General features: G+C 34.2%; 1 protein-coding gene across 1 annotated transcript; it reads left to right on the top strand.

Moving 5' to 3' along the window:
• Window positions 1-4006: 4006 nt before the first annotated feature.
• On the top strand, window positions 4007-12466 carry LOC133194149 (uncharacterized). The gene is made up of 9 exons (XM_061330130.1): window positions 4007-4269; window positions 5039-5300; window positions 5445-5625; window positions 6335-6420; window positions 6991-7128; window positions 7758-8404; window positions 9085-9224; window positions 9320-9501; window positions 10435-12466. The coding sequence occupies exons 1-9, from the start codon at window positions 4024-4026 to the stop codon at window positions 11247-11249; spliced, it is 2697 nt and encodes an 898-aa protein (XP_061186114.1). The 5' UTR covers window positions 4007-4023; the 3' UTR covers window positions 11250-12466.
• Window positions 12467-14453: the final 1987 nt, after the last annotated feature.

Consider the following 14453-nt stretch of genomic DNA (forward strand, 5'->3'; position numbering starts at 1 on the left):
ATTTATTCATACAGGTATCTATTTTATAAGATCATTATCAAAATGCAAATATATATACATCGTCGATGTAAATAAAATACCACTGAACGTGGAAGGGGGAAGCCTCAGTATGATCGTTTAGGGGGGAAGGCTCACTATATAGTAATCCCCCCCCCCCACACACCGGGGAGTCTTACCGCTATATATAGCCGTATTTCCGGGGGGAAGTCTCACTATGGGGGTGGGAGTCTCACTATATGACACCGGACTAATTCAAGTTAGCGCTTTAAACTTCTTGGCTGTTGTCCGAGTAAGCTGCTGTGATGTAAAGTCAATAGGAACGCTAAGGTTTTACCCATCCTCTTGTATAACAATTGTTTACAAATTTTACGAATACTGCTCAGTGGTTACATTTTTTAAACACATATACAAAAAATATTTGAAATTACTGTTGCAAATGTTTACTGAAAGGCAGCTTGCCTCTACCTTCCCCACATTTTTTTGTTGCAGCATATTCATACTCCCTCCCCCCCCCCCCCCAATGTGTTTTCGAGAGAGTCAAACAGTTTAAATCTTCCCTCCCATCCACGAAATAAGAATTTCGAGTTTGAACACCCCCTTTTTTTTCCTAGTGAAAGATTATTCAGGTAAATTGTAATTTTTTCTGACTACCCCCCCTTTTTTTAAAAAAAAAAAGTTCTTGTGCTTGTTATCGCTGAAGAAAAAATGTTACATTCCACTGTTTATTCTGTGCCCCCCCCCTTTTTTGAAAAAAAAGTTCTTCTGTCTGTAATAGCTGAGGAAAAAAATGTTACATTCCACTGTTTATTCTGTGCCCCCCCCCCTTTTTGAAAAAAAGTTCTTCTGCTTGTAATCGCTGAGGAAAAAATGTTACATTCCACTGTTTATTCTGTGCCCCCCCTTTTTTGAAAAAAAGTTCATCTGTCTGTAATAGCTGAGGAAAAAAATGTTACATTCCACTGTTTATTCTGTGCCCCCCCCCCTTTTGAAAAAAAGTTCTTCTGTCTGTAATAGCTGAGGAAAAAAATGTTTCATTCCACTGTTTATTCTGTGACATTAATGAAGCCAAAGAGATGACATTTCAGGCTTTCTGGAAAGCCAAACTTGTAAATTATTCGAATCGTCTAAGCTCTGCATAAATAAATGCCTCGAAAACCAAGCAGATTAAGATTTTGGACATGCGCAGAGACAAGGACAGGATCAGTCTGTATATCTGAAAGACAAAATTGAATTTAAATTAATTCTTTCCATAGCTCATTTTCTTCCTTTTTTGTAACAATTTTTCTCAGTGATTTTATCTCAAATAGCCTTTTAGGCAAATATCTTTAAAAATATGAAGGACATCTTTCGGACACTGTACTCGTACATGTACGTCACTTTGATGACAAGCAGTATTGAGGTCAATGTTGTGAGGTGAATAATTATTTCCGGTTCTCTAACATGCTTGAATTCTAATTCTATGTTTCATTACAAGAAATAAAGTGCTGTTTTGCAATTTAAAAAAAAAATTAATTAATGGAGTCTTAATTTTAAACATAACATTTACAAGTGTAATTTAAGTTTAAATTAAGAATTGAAACAATCCTTTTTTACTACTCTAGAAAATTTCAAAACTGTTCTACATGTAAACAGTTATCAGATTTGCTTAACTACAAGAGCCTCTAAACACAATTCCAAAAAGTTTGAAAAAGTACAATCTCGACTGCCGCTAGAAGCGTCCCCAGAGTTTAGAGAACCCTAAACTATGAAACTGGTTAGGAAACAACTTAAAATAAAAAGAGGCCGTACCGCAAAACTTTAACTGGGGAGGTTTATTTCGAGTATTTCCACAAAAAATGATAAAAATGGGGGATATAATATTTATCTCAAAATAGTAATTATGTGAAATACAATAAAAGGCTTCAGGGGAACTAGTAAGTTATAAGAATCTGTTTCTAAACCATTTTATCTAAAATGCAATAACATACACGTATATTTAAAACCTTCACTAAGTTAGGGGGTGGGGAGGGGTGAGGAAAGGGGTTGGGGACAGCACTCAGCACTCTATGGTATAAAAGTTAGGTCAGTGGGTTAGCGAAGGGTTAACCCCTTGGAGTGAATATTTGTGAAATTGGCCTATTCTACTTAAATTTGGCAACAGATCAAACGAATAGGTGACCTAGTGACCAGATATACATATATCACAGACGACCATGAAACTATATGCTTGTAGACAGTAAACTATAAACACATAACCCCGGGTATAAAGTATAATTTTTTGCTAAAATTAGATTAATTTATCTATATTTGGAAACAGATCAAAAGACTGGGTGGCCAGTTGACCTAGTTAGAGTTTATAAGAAATGCGGAATAAGCTTTCGCCAGTCATCTGAATGGGTCAGTGTCGGTACATCAGACCCCGGGGTAAAGGGAGATCAACATCAGTAAATCTGGGCCTCTGATGTTCAATTTTCCAATAATTGTTGTTAATGCTGATGGGAGAAACTGATTAGTAGACAAAACCGCGCCACTGACCGTGAAAAAAGTGTCGACGAAGCATGAATGAGGCCGAATAAAAAGTCACGTTGGAAACCACGAGGTTTTTTTTTCTTTCTTTTTTTGTTAATCACAATAGTTTGAAGATTAATTATGGTTTAATAAAACATATTGTAGAAGTATATTTTAGAGCAAAGAGTTGAACATGCGATCGCATCCCTTGTAACAAATAACTTAAAAATATTTCATAATGATTTTGGAACGAAATAATTATTTATCTGAATGTATGCTTCTAAATTTTGTTATTTAATATTTGAAAATAATAATTTCAAGAATAAAAAATGGAACCCACTTTTGAAAAGAAAAAAAAATTCAGGCTGAGAGGAGGAGTACGTCTCTCAGACCCCCCCCCCCCGGCTCTTCCAGAAACCTTGCGATGCCCCCCCCCAACAAACCCCTTTCCCGCCCCTGTTATAATAAAGTTTCAATGTTATTTATATAAGCATGTTTTCATAGCTTCATTACCCTACATATTTTGTTTCACATTTACTTTTGAATTGCAGATAGAAGAGAGATAAAAGCAAGGACGCAGTTGGTCGTTTCATACTTAATTAGTAAAACTTCATAATACATGTACTTAACTTGAACACAAATGAAACCATAAACAGAGATGTCAAAGAACAGATTAGTACATTCACATGTAGGAATACACCCCGAAGCTCAAACAGGACAAACAATTCTATTTGTTCACATGTTATTTAATGAATTCAAAATATTTAAAAGTCATCGCATAGTCCCACGACTGAGTTAACTCGGAAAGGATTCCAAACAAAGTTGACAATATAACATGTCAGCTGATCTGATCTGAAGGTCATTTACTATACTTAACAACTGTGAAGACAGTATCAATGATTTTTCACAAAGTATACTCGAAGTAATTTTGTTCATGATCCCTATAAGTGATATTGTGATATTGTTGGACAAAGAGGTAAAGAATTTGACCTTTTTGCTCTTAGATTTAATTTCAGTTATTTCCCTTTTACCATTGCTGTTAGTACAACAGTATTACAACAATAAGTTATGTAAAGTATAGAATAACTTTAATAAAAATTATATCATCAACCCCTTTTTCATCCCATGCGTAAAGGCTACTATTCTATTGTAGAACGTATCTAGAACCCATTACAAATTTGATTTTTTACAGTTACCCAACCTATCCCAATTGTATAAACCGACCAAATGTTTAGTACTTTTTTCGTAGTAAAATCCGGATATTGCATGCGTTCCTTCAAACGTAATGGTTAATAGATCTTAAGGCCCCTCTTAAGGATGGATTCTTGTCAGCATTTTACGCCGTGAATGGGTCTCCATACATTATGCAAGTCGTAAAATGTCAATTTCATATTTGAATCCTCCAAAGTAAATACTTATGATTATCTTATTTTTTAAGCAATATATAAGATTTTATTTAATCACATTAATAAATATATACTCAATTTTCTTTGTTTTGCGACAAACAGTCGCAAATGGTAAACACCGCTGTCAACTATGGAACAATCCCGTAGAAAGGGGCGTTTCATAAAGTCTACCAAGTTTAAACATTATAAAAGCGTCACAGAAGCACAGAGACAGCGGTGGCAAAAAGAAGATTTGATTCTGCATCACAGTTATTCTTATTCTGAGAATTCCGATAGCGATAGGCCAAAGGAAAACACCTGTGATACTGTGTGCAGTACAGTTGACGGCGCATCTTTACCTGACGTCGCTTCGTTTGATGTTGTATGCAGTGAGCATGTAAGTTATGTCTGAGAATTTTTATCATTTTGAAATTGAATAACTTGTTTTTTTTTTTATTTTTATAGACTTTGCATGCAAAGAAAAATGTTTTAATACCATCGTCTGCTTATTCCCGCGACTTGTCAAAATCTGAAAATCTGTACAGTGTAAGTGTTGTAGACGATGTATTATTTCCGTGTATATACAGTAACATAGGCCTAATACAAGTCAGTTTATGGATAATACTGAACAAAAAAGTATGAATACTACAATTCTTCTTCTAAATTAATTTGTTTGAAACTACAATATTCATTTAGTTCAATTTCAGCCAGGCTAAGTTTACCATTATCTATCATTATTTGGAAAAAGTAAGGTGCGTTGTAAGGGTAAAAAATCAAACGGAATGTGGAAAAATGAGTAAATTCAAAATAGTAATAGTTGACTTGATAAGTGAACACCAATATTGAATCACAAACAAAGATAAATAATAGTAACAAATAAATAAAAATAAAACATTATATGTTCCCTAACTATGTAAATTTTTATTTATCTTAAGTTTTAAGTGTGTAATTTTTAGAATTAAAAAAAGTTTAATTATTTATGCATTACACTATAAGAATACCGGGTAAATATATATGGTATATCTTCATTGAATAATCAATGAAAAATAGACAAGATTTGTCATGAATTTTTTTAATCAAATTTTTATTAACATGATTAATAAAAAAAAAAAGAGATTATAGATGTTAATGTTTTACATGTTTTAATATAAAAGATTAATTCTTAGGAAAAAAACAATCCTAGACTGGACAAAGACTGGAGGACAGGACGTAGAATTATCGAGCTAGGGGTGCTGGCCGATGGACTTTCAGGGTGTAAGAAGTGTGGTCTACCCCTTCAACTGTCGCATTGCATGGGGATTATTACATTTGGACTTGCAGCTATGCTCAAGATACCATGCATGAATACCCAGTGCCAGTTTATAAATAATGTGCCTACTGGAAAGCGACACAATAAAGTCTGGGATGCTAACAGCAAGCTAGCGGCAGGTTATTTGTTATTTATTGATAAATCTGGAATTTAATCATAGTGAAAATGATAACAATGACAGATATCTTAGGTTTGTACTTCCTGTTGACCTATATTTAATTCTAAGCAAAGTAAACTTTCATTTGTATGAAATTCTTCTGCAGCTGTCCAACATACTGGCATTGGTTATGATCAAATCAGTGGAATACTTGCTGAATTAAATGTCCCACCAGTCAGTAGAACATTACTGAGTAGCAGACAGGAAGAGGTTGGATCTGCCACAGAGTCAGTTGCAACAGAAACAATTCAGGAAGCTCTTGAACAGGAAGTCTTGACAACATCTATGCAAGTACTAGTAAATTTTGGAGTAAAATGCAGTGCAGTGAGGAACATTATATAGATTAAACATTATTGTGTTAAATGACTAATGTTCTTCTAATGGATGTCAGATTGACATTCATTTTTAGCCTTATTGTGAGACGAAGACTCTAGTGAGCTTTTCTGATCAAGAAGTGTGACTATGACTGTCTGTCTGTCTGTTGTCATACCTTGTTTGTAAACTTTTCTCATTTTCAATTTCTTCTCAAGAACTACTGAGTCATGCAATTTGAACAAAACTTGCCACAAAGCATCCTAGGGTGATGGGGATTCCAGTTTGTTCATATAAAGGCCAATGCTTTTTTCCAGTGGAGAAAATTAAGAAATTATGTAAATTTAATGGCATCTTTGAAAAATCTTCTTCTCAGGAACCACTGTGCCAGAAATGATGAAACTTATGTGAAAGCTCATTACACAGTGAAGATTCATGATTTACCAGTATTCAAATCTTGACCCTTGACCCTAGGGGAGGGGCTACAACAGGGTATCAAAGTTTGTTCAAATCACTGCCCTATGGGGCAAAGTGGGACCATTTATATTTATACATATATTTAAACTTTTCAATACTGAACTGATTTCTGCTTTTTTCTTTCCTAAGTGTTCTGGTGAGCCATGGCCCAGGGGCCTCTTGTCTAAAGAACATTTATTAATAATAATAATTTTTTTAATTTTAAAGGAGCAATCAATCTCCCTCCATTACTGTGAGTGTAGATGGAGCATGGCAGAAGCGAGGAAGTGGGAGGTCATATGACAGCTTAACTGGTAAATTTATTCTAATATACTTGTAGATGTAGAGGGGGGATGAGAATAACCCCATCTTAGCATAATAATTACTAGTATCAGATGCAGACCCAGGATTTTTTTTTTTTTTGGGGGGGGGGGGGGGTCCATAACAGTCAAAGAAAAATTTCCACCCCAAAAATTTCTTGACAAGCACAAAAGAAAAAAAAATCTAAATTGCCTTCCCAAATGTATTAAACCCAGAAAATTTCTTGACAAGCAAAAAAAGGGAAAAGTAGTAAAATCCATTTCCCAAATGTTAAAAACAACTATTTCGTGGTGGTGATGGTGGGGTCCACGTTTTCTAAGGGGGGGGGGTCCAAAATCATTTTTTTTCATTTGCGTCAGTATATACTTTTCACAACTCTGCAAATTCCAGGGAAGGGGGAATCCAGACCTGACCCCCCTCGAGATCTGTGCATGAGTATAAATGTATTTTTTGAAGTGAAAAATATTTAATTAACATCAATAAACATAATTTTATTCTCCAGGTTGTCTGTCACAGAGAGCTTTAATTTTCTTGATTACTAGCTATACACTCACATGTTACAGGACACTGCTCAATGATAGGAAGCCAGACGGGAAAAATTGTGGGTTATAGCTTTAGGAATAAATCCTGTAGAATTTGTGAAAGAGCAGAAAAAAACAACCAAGCCCCTGTTCCACATGGATGCAAAAGGAACTGGACAGGTAATCATAATTCCTGCATCTGTTAAGTACTCCTCAGATTATCAGTCTCCCTGCAAAGGTTGTGGGGAATATATAGAAAACAATTATTTTTTGTAACATAGTATTAGTATTTATCAACACTTTCTTAAAACATTTTTATACCCCTGCTCTGAAGGAGAGGGGGGTATACTGTTTTACCCTTGTATGTCTGTCTGTGTGTCCGTGTGTCTGTCCGTAACAAATTATCGTCACAGTTTTTCCAGCAACTACTCATTGCAGATGCTTGAAATTTTAGCACACTCTTTCTTTAGGCATGCCAAATGGTGGGATTCATTTTTGTACGAATTCAGTGTCAACATGAGAGGGTCCGGTATATTCACATCAGAGCAGGGGTATTACTAGTGAGCACTTGCTCGCAGACTTCTTTTTTGTTACTTCATCTACGATAAGGCAATATATTTGTCTTTAATTATCTATGTCTGACCATAAATGGTCATCTTGTTTTAATGTCATAGGTCCAAGGTCAATCTTATATGAGTTTGCCCCATATGGAGTATGATCTTAAAGAATAACTTTGGAATAAATAGTGTATTTTAAAAGAATAGCTTGCTTGGGAAGTCAATGATTAATAGTTCACACAATTTTTACAGGTAGCTCTAAGTCTATGGAATCCGACATGGTGGTGGAGATGGTTAAATCAACAATAAAGAAGGGAATTAAAGTAGAGGCACTAGTTGGGGATGACGACACAACTACTATGTCAAGAATTCACAGAGAGATAGACCCTAGCATTAAAAAACACTCTGACAAAAATCATATCAAAAAGAATATATCAAATTCACTCTATAATCTGCAAAAGAAACATAACAATTTATCATCAAAAGTTATAAAATACATTCAAAAGTCTTTTAACTATATGATCTCTCAAAACCAGGGAAACCCCACTGGGATCGAGAAAGGCCTTGATGCCCTGGCCCTTCACCCATTCAATGACCATAGCCAGTGCAGCGAAGTATGGTGCCACCACAAAAGAAATTTGAAGAAAAAGTACAATTCACTACCGTATGGCCGTCCTCTAGAAAGTGAGAACCTAAAACAAGATCTTTTGGGCATTTTCAACAGACTGAAGAAGCATACCACCAACCTTGCTAATCTGGGAAGCACACAAGCAAACGAAAGTTTCAACAAGACTGTGGCTTCCAAGGCACCCAAATCCCGCCTCTTCAGTCGTACCATTGGCTACAGAGTGGCAGCTAGTGTAGCCCAGAAAAACATAGGGCAAAGCTATTTGGTTGAGGTACACTTTATAACTCAAATATATTTAAATTTCATCCTATTTGATAGATTTGATGACTCATTTTGTCCTCTGCAACACAGAGTAATTTGCTGGTGTAGTCATTCTTACTGTCTGTCATTGTTTTGGGCTATGTTGTTTTATGTTGATCACTTTTTAATCATCATCTGTGAAATAGCTTTCATGTAATGCAACATCTGTTCTATGTGAAATATGTTGTTTTTTTAGCTCTACTGGTCAGAGACCAGAAGAGCTTATGCGATCTTAAGGTGTCTGGCATCCGTCCGTCTGTCTGTCTGTCCATCTGTCTGTAAACAATTCTTTCAAAATGCTACTTCTCCTACAGATTTGGTCTGATTTCAATATAACTTGGCACAGAAGTAGACTACACTAAGATACATAATTTAGTGCATCCGTTTTTGATTTCAATGAACGGTGTTGCCATGGTTACTAAAAATAGAAATTTCTGTGAAATTCCTTTAAAACGCTACTCCTCCTACAGTTTTTATTTGATTCAATTTAACTTGGCACACAAGTAGACTATATTAAGATCCATAATTCTATTTATTGCTGTATGTTGCAAAGTTCAATTCCAAGTGCTACTTTTTTTTGTTACATGTACATGTATATGTACAGACTAGTAGAGCTACAGTCTCATTAGAGACTTCTGGTTTTAAATTTAGGTGAACAAAAGAATGGGATTATCACCAGGAGGACACACCAAAAAATTGGCTGCAAAAAAGGACTCGACTGCTTGTCGGAAAAAAGCACTGTCTTTAACTAAAACAGCGAAGAGGAGGAGATTATTTCTGAAGGCAGAAAGGTGACTAGGTTGAATACCAAGTACTTCAAATGTGTATTAAACTTTTACTATCCTGTTGAAAGTTTTCATTAGATTTGATTTTTACAAATTTTTAGGAAACAAGTGATAGCTTCCAAAGAGACAAGAGAAGGGTCAACCTACTCTAGTGATATTGGTTTGTGTTCTGGTGATGACAATGAGACCATTCCAGCTCCTTTGACCCAGCCCCTGAAACAGCCTCTACAGGTTTCTAAGGAGAATCCTTTGATCTTTTTTGACCTTGAATCAACAGGACTGGGTTTGTGTTTTTTTATTTTGTTCCTTAGGCCACTGTTTTTTATTTTCTTGGTTTACGGATCTACCGACCCTATTTTTCGAGGAATCCAAAAAAAAAAAATGCAAATTTGAGATTTTTTAAAGTCTTCTGACTTTATTAAACAAGCAAAACCAAAAATTAAAATAAAATATGTTATAAATGTTAAAATGATCTTAATGAATTATTAAGAGAGGAAAATTTAATACATATTCCCCTGAAAAGCCTTTTGTACCAGCAGTTCTTAAAATCTTAACAGGAATCAACATAGGATATCATATCCTTGAGCTATAAACAAATTGTTTAAACAGGTAACAAATGCTGTGAATGCATGTATCTTTCTTGTAGACAACAGATATGGTATGTACAGCATCATGAAAAAAGAAGTGTCTGAGTGAAATAAATAATTAAATACTCATAATACAATTAAGTAATTATAATTTTGCTTTCTCACATTGTTTGCTTGCAACTGCATGCATTTCCATCATGAAAACACAATAGCTTCATTTTATTTCTGTTTTTACCTCTCCTGGCCGACCCTAATTTTTATAAAAAAAATCTGTAAACCAGAAATTAAAAAAAACTGTGGCCTTATTTCAAAAAAAAAAAAAACATAGTCAGACAGATCATTTTTTTCCCTTAAGAATTACCAAAAACTTGTATATATTTAAATTTGGCTAAATAAGAGCATAAACACTTGTGTACTGTATATACTCGCCTATAAGTCGGTCCGCATATAAGTCGGTTGTATTTTTTAAGCTTTTATTAAAGGGATAGACCCTCTAAAATACAAGTCATTTTATAACTTGCCTATAAGTCAGACAAAGAGTTTTGGTCCAAAATACAACTCCCAAAAAACCGATTTATAGGCGAGTATATACGGTATATTATGAACAGTTTAAGATTCTTTATTTTCAGCAAGAAATTCTCATATCACACAAATGGCAGCTGTGTTTGAAGAGGAAGTTTTCTCAGAATATGTCACGCCAGAGGTACCTATCACACAAAAAGCTACAGAAGTCACGGGAATTACATTTTCAGCAGGGAAAATGTTTTGTAGAAATGTTGAAGTTAATGCTCTCAAACTCACTGCTGCTGTTGATTCCATTCTGGATTTTTTCTCAAAGTTTCAGTCTAAGGTAGTTTTGATTGGTCACAATGTTAAATCATTTGATTGCCATTTATTTTTAAATGCTGTTGAGGCTTGTGGGAAAACAGATGAGTTTTCAAAATGCATTGCTGGATTTATAGATACAAAGTTACTCTTCAGAATTTTTGACTCAGAATTGAAATCGTACTCACAGAGTGAACTTTTCAAGTACTATCTTTCGTTAGATTACAGTGCTCATAATGCTCTGGATGATGTGAGGGCATTACAGAAACTTGTAAATTCTGTTGGAATTGATGTAACCAGTTCCTTGTATTCAGCTGCTTCTTTTACATTTTCAAATGCTGTTGAAAACTTGAAGTACAGTTCTGAGGTTCATAAAAATGCACCCTCTTTAGAACATTTAGTTAGGGAGAAGATTTTAAGCAAGAGCATGGCCAACAAAATTGCAGGTAGTGGGTTAAACTTTAGGTTTTTGCAAATGGCCTACACTAGAAACCCTCAGGATGGTATTCTGAATTTACTTTCAGAACAAGTATTAGACACTAATCATGTTCGAGTTACGAAGTCTCAAAAAGTAATTTCATGCTTGAACAAGTATTTTGCTTCCAAATGTGAAAGTTAGACTTCTAAAAATTGATACAATTTTCAAAGGATTGTCATTTCTATTGTTTTCACTATATGCAAATATAGACCATATACATCGTAGCACAATATTTGAACCAAAATAAGTGTTATGTAGTACTGAATGATATATTTTGTGCATTAATTTGATTGCCATTGAAGATTTTGAAGTAATTGAATATTAGTTTTTTGCCCTGTCCATCTGTTTGTCTTTCCACAGTCTGTCTGTCCACAAAAACTTTAACCTTGCCCGTAAGTTTTGATTGGTTGGAACTATGGCATTCATATTTCATATGTGTATTTCTTGTGACAAGACTTTCTTTTGGAACCAACATATTTGATCTCTTGTCTTCTCACAAGGAATACACATGTGAAATATGAATGACGGACTGACGGACAACAATACACTGTCCCAAGTCTTCGGTTATGAGGACTAAAAATGTCCAGACAACATAACTTTCTATAATTATATTTTGTAGTGGGTCATAGACTATACTGTCATCTACGAACGAGGGGTATTTACTTATATTTTCTGGGTATCATCTGTCTATGTGGTTGCAGTGAACTACGGAAAGATTGCAAGGGCGGAAATACACTTTCAAACTCTATAGGAACTGGTTGCGCAATTTGAATACAAATAGGGCTATTGACTGCAGCATGCGCTTGCATGGATTTGGTGCTTTAGATATATCAATCCTCATCTTGCAAGAACTTAAATCATATTAATCAGGCAATGCTTTAAAAATCATTACAGAAATTTAAAATCGGACATATCAGAAAATCTACATGGGGCACAAGATTTTGCCAGTGATCGAAGGCCCAGATGAGTTATCCATTAGCGATAAGGTTTAATTCAGGAAATTGACAACAGAGAAGTATGTCTTCATCTTCCTAATGTCCCCCATCTTCAAACTGTCAGTTTCTCGGATTGAAGGTCTTTGCTCTTAAATACAGAGCAGTTTGTGAATAAGCTAGAGAGCATTTGGTTTTTCCTGCGGATTCGCCTTTCAAAGAGACTTAAACTTTCACTATAAGTTGCCATATAAGCCGGGGCATCAGTGTTTCACATACATATCTTGTTTACAATATATATACATGTAGGATCATACTGAGAAGAGAGTTTAATTTCAGGTGCTGAACAATATACTGTATATACTTATTATAAAATTGCATATATTAAGTATGTTTTTATAAATGTAAAAACTTTAAGTATGTTCAAATGTTATGTAGATGTATGTTATGTTTCTACACTTAGAATATATAAGTTATGATTTTTCTAAGAAGTATTGAAAGCTAGGTTTATTAAATCTAGTTATTGTTATTCCTTGATATATGTAACTCACTGTTTAATGTTACCTTCCTTTGAATAAGACTTAATTTTTCATGTAAAGAATGTAAGAGAATTTTTTCAATAATTTCCACCTAAAAGTTTATTTTTACATATAAATAGCTTTGTAATCTTAAATTATTTGGCAGAGGAAATTCAGAATGACTGTGTAAATATGTTGTGTAAAATACCTATGAAATAAATATTTATTTATAAGTATTATGAATGAAGGTATGTGTGTCTTAATTATAACCTCAAATTGTTATCTTTTTGTGGTTAATTTTTTAGGGGGGATAATAGAAAATATTCTGTATATTTATGATTTTAGAAAATGTAGAGAAAATTCGGGCTAATTTTTTTCACTAATTAGTCCGATTACCTAATCATTTTTACCTTGTAAATTAATCTTGAACCTTTGATGAATCAGCAGAAAGAAATTTAAATATTTGACATTATATGGTCAATTGTAAAAATTGAGATGAAATTTCATGTGAATTCATGAAAACTGGGAAATTTGAAAAAATACCGAGGAAATTCGGATTAAATATATCAATTGAATATTTAAGGATTTCATGTTTTCTTTTCACCAACTAATTTCATGTTAATTAGTGATCAATAGTAAGTTACAACTTTAACTTTATGGAGCAAGATATTTTTTCAGTCAGCAGAATTTACTCATATGCATAAATTTGAAAACTTCTCTGTGTAAAAGTGCTATTTTGAGGACTGACTTTCAAATGACCTTGACTGAAAATCAAGGCCGATGACACCAAACTTTTAGGATGTTAAAATAGTGTACACAGTCTGAATATTAAGTATTCAGAAAATCAAGATTCTGCCATTATAAGAAATATGAGAAGAATCCATCCTTAAACAAGTTTTAGCTCACCTGAGCGGAAAGCTCAGGTAGCCTTTCTGAAAACATTTTTTTCCGGCGTCCGTCTAGCTGTCCGTTTTCGACTCCTTCTCAAGAACCATGGGTCCTTTTTCAACCAAACATGCCAAAAATCATTTTAGGATGAATGGGATTTATTTTGTACCCACCATAATTAATAATGTAAGCTTACCAGTTCGTTGACTCAAATCGCGAGATTCGCACTCGTAAAGAACTCGGAACTTGTTAATTGTGCTCATTAAGTAAGTATTGTTCATTTTCCCTCTTTTTTTGTACTCTGTATCCTCCTTAAAAACTAGTTTAAAATACATGTCTTTGTAAAAGTTGAAATATAAAACCATTGTTACATTTCATGATTTGTACCTTGATCTCTAATGGAGAGAACTAATATAGGCCACTTTTGCCTGCTGTTCCATGTTCATTGTATGTACTTCTATGTACATCGTGAATTCTTAAACGTGCTTCTTAAACTAAAATAACTGTAAAAACATTTTACAAAGTTGATAATTGAAGGTGAAACGACCCTCTAATAAACAGATAGCTTCCCAATACCTTTAAATGTTGTTTTCTTTGTCTTACCAGAGTTTAGTAATGGAGACCATTATACACGTGTCCAGTCAGAGACGGGGTTCTTTCAAATCAATAGCAGATGTAGCTGCTGCAGCTCTCTGGTTGAGAAAATTCGGACAAACAAACCAGAGAGCTACAGATTCAAGCAATGTAAAAACCTTCGATTTACACCGCCCGTTTCGGGTATTATTTCTTGTATTACATTGTTCCCTCGCTTAAAGCATGGTATCCATTAATTAATCATATATTTTACTCCTATTCCTGATACTTATATACCATTCAGGGCGTTTATTCTGGCAAAACTTCAACAAGGATGTCGGATTGTGAATTTTTAAAGCTAACATTCCAAGGCCATATACAATAGGGCTGTTTGGAACTGTTGACAGGTAAATAAAGTATCAGGAATAGAAGTA

The sequence above is a fragment of the Saccostrea echinata genome, unplaced genomic scaffold (genome assembly GCF_033153115.1).
Source record: "Saccostrea echinata isolate AGI-Se365-2 ecotype Australia unplaced genomic scaffold, CSIRO_AGI_Sech_v1 ptg000028l, whole genome shotgun sequence".
In the NCBI taxonomy this organism is placed as follows: domain Eukaryota; kingdom Metazoa; phylum Mollusca; class Bivalvia; order Ostreida; family Ostreidae; genus Saccostrea; species Saccostrea echinata.

What these genes read in the sequence shown, in the direction of transcription:
- LOC133194149 (XM_061330130.1), top strand. Translation starts at nt 4,024, where the DNA reads ATGGAACAATCCCGTAGAAAGGGGCGTTTCATAAAGTCTACCAAGTTT. An exon ending in ATGCAAAAGGAACTGGACAG is followed by an intron (nt 7,129 to 7,757) that starts GTAATCATAATT and finishes CAATTTTTACAG; the next exon opens with GTAGCTCTAAGTCTATGGAA. An exon ending in GGCAAAGCTATTTGGTTGAG is followed by an intron (nt 8,405 to 9,084) that starts GTACACTTTATA and finishes TTTTAAATTTAG; the next exon opens with GTGAACAAAAGAATGGGATT.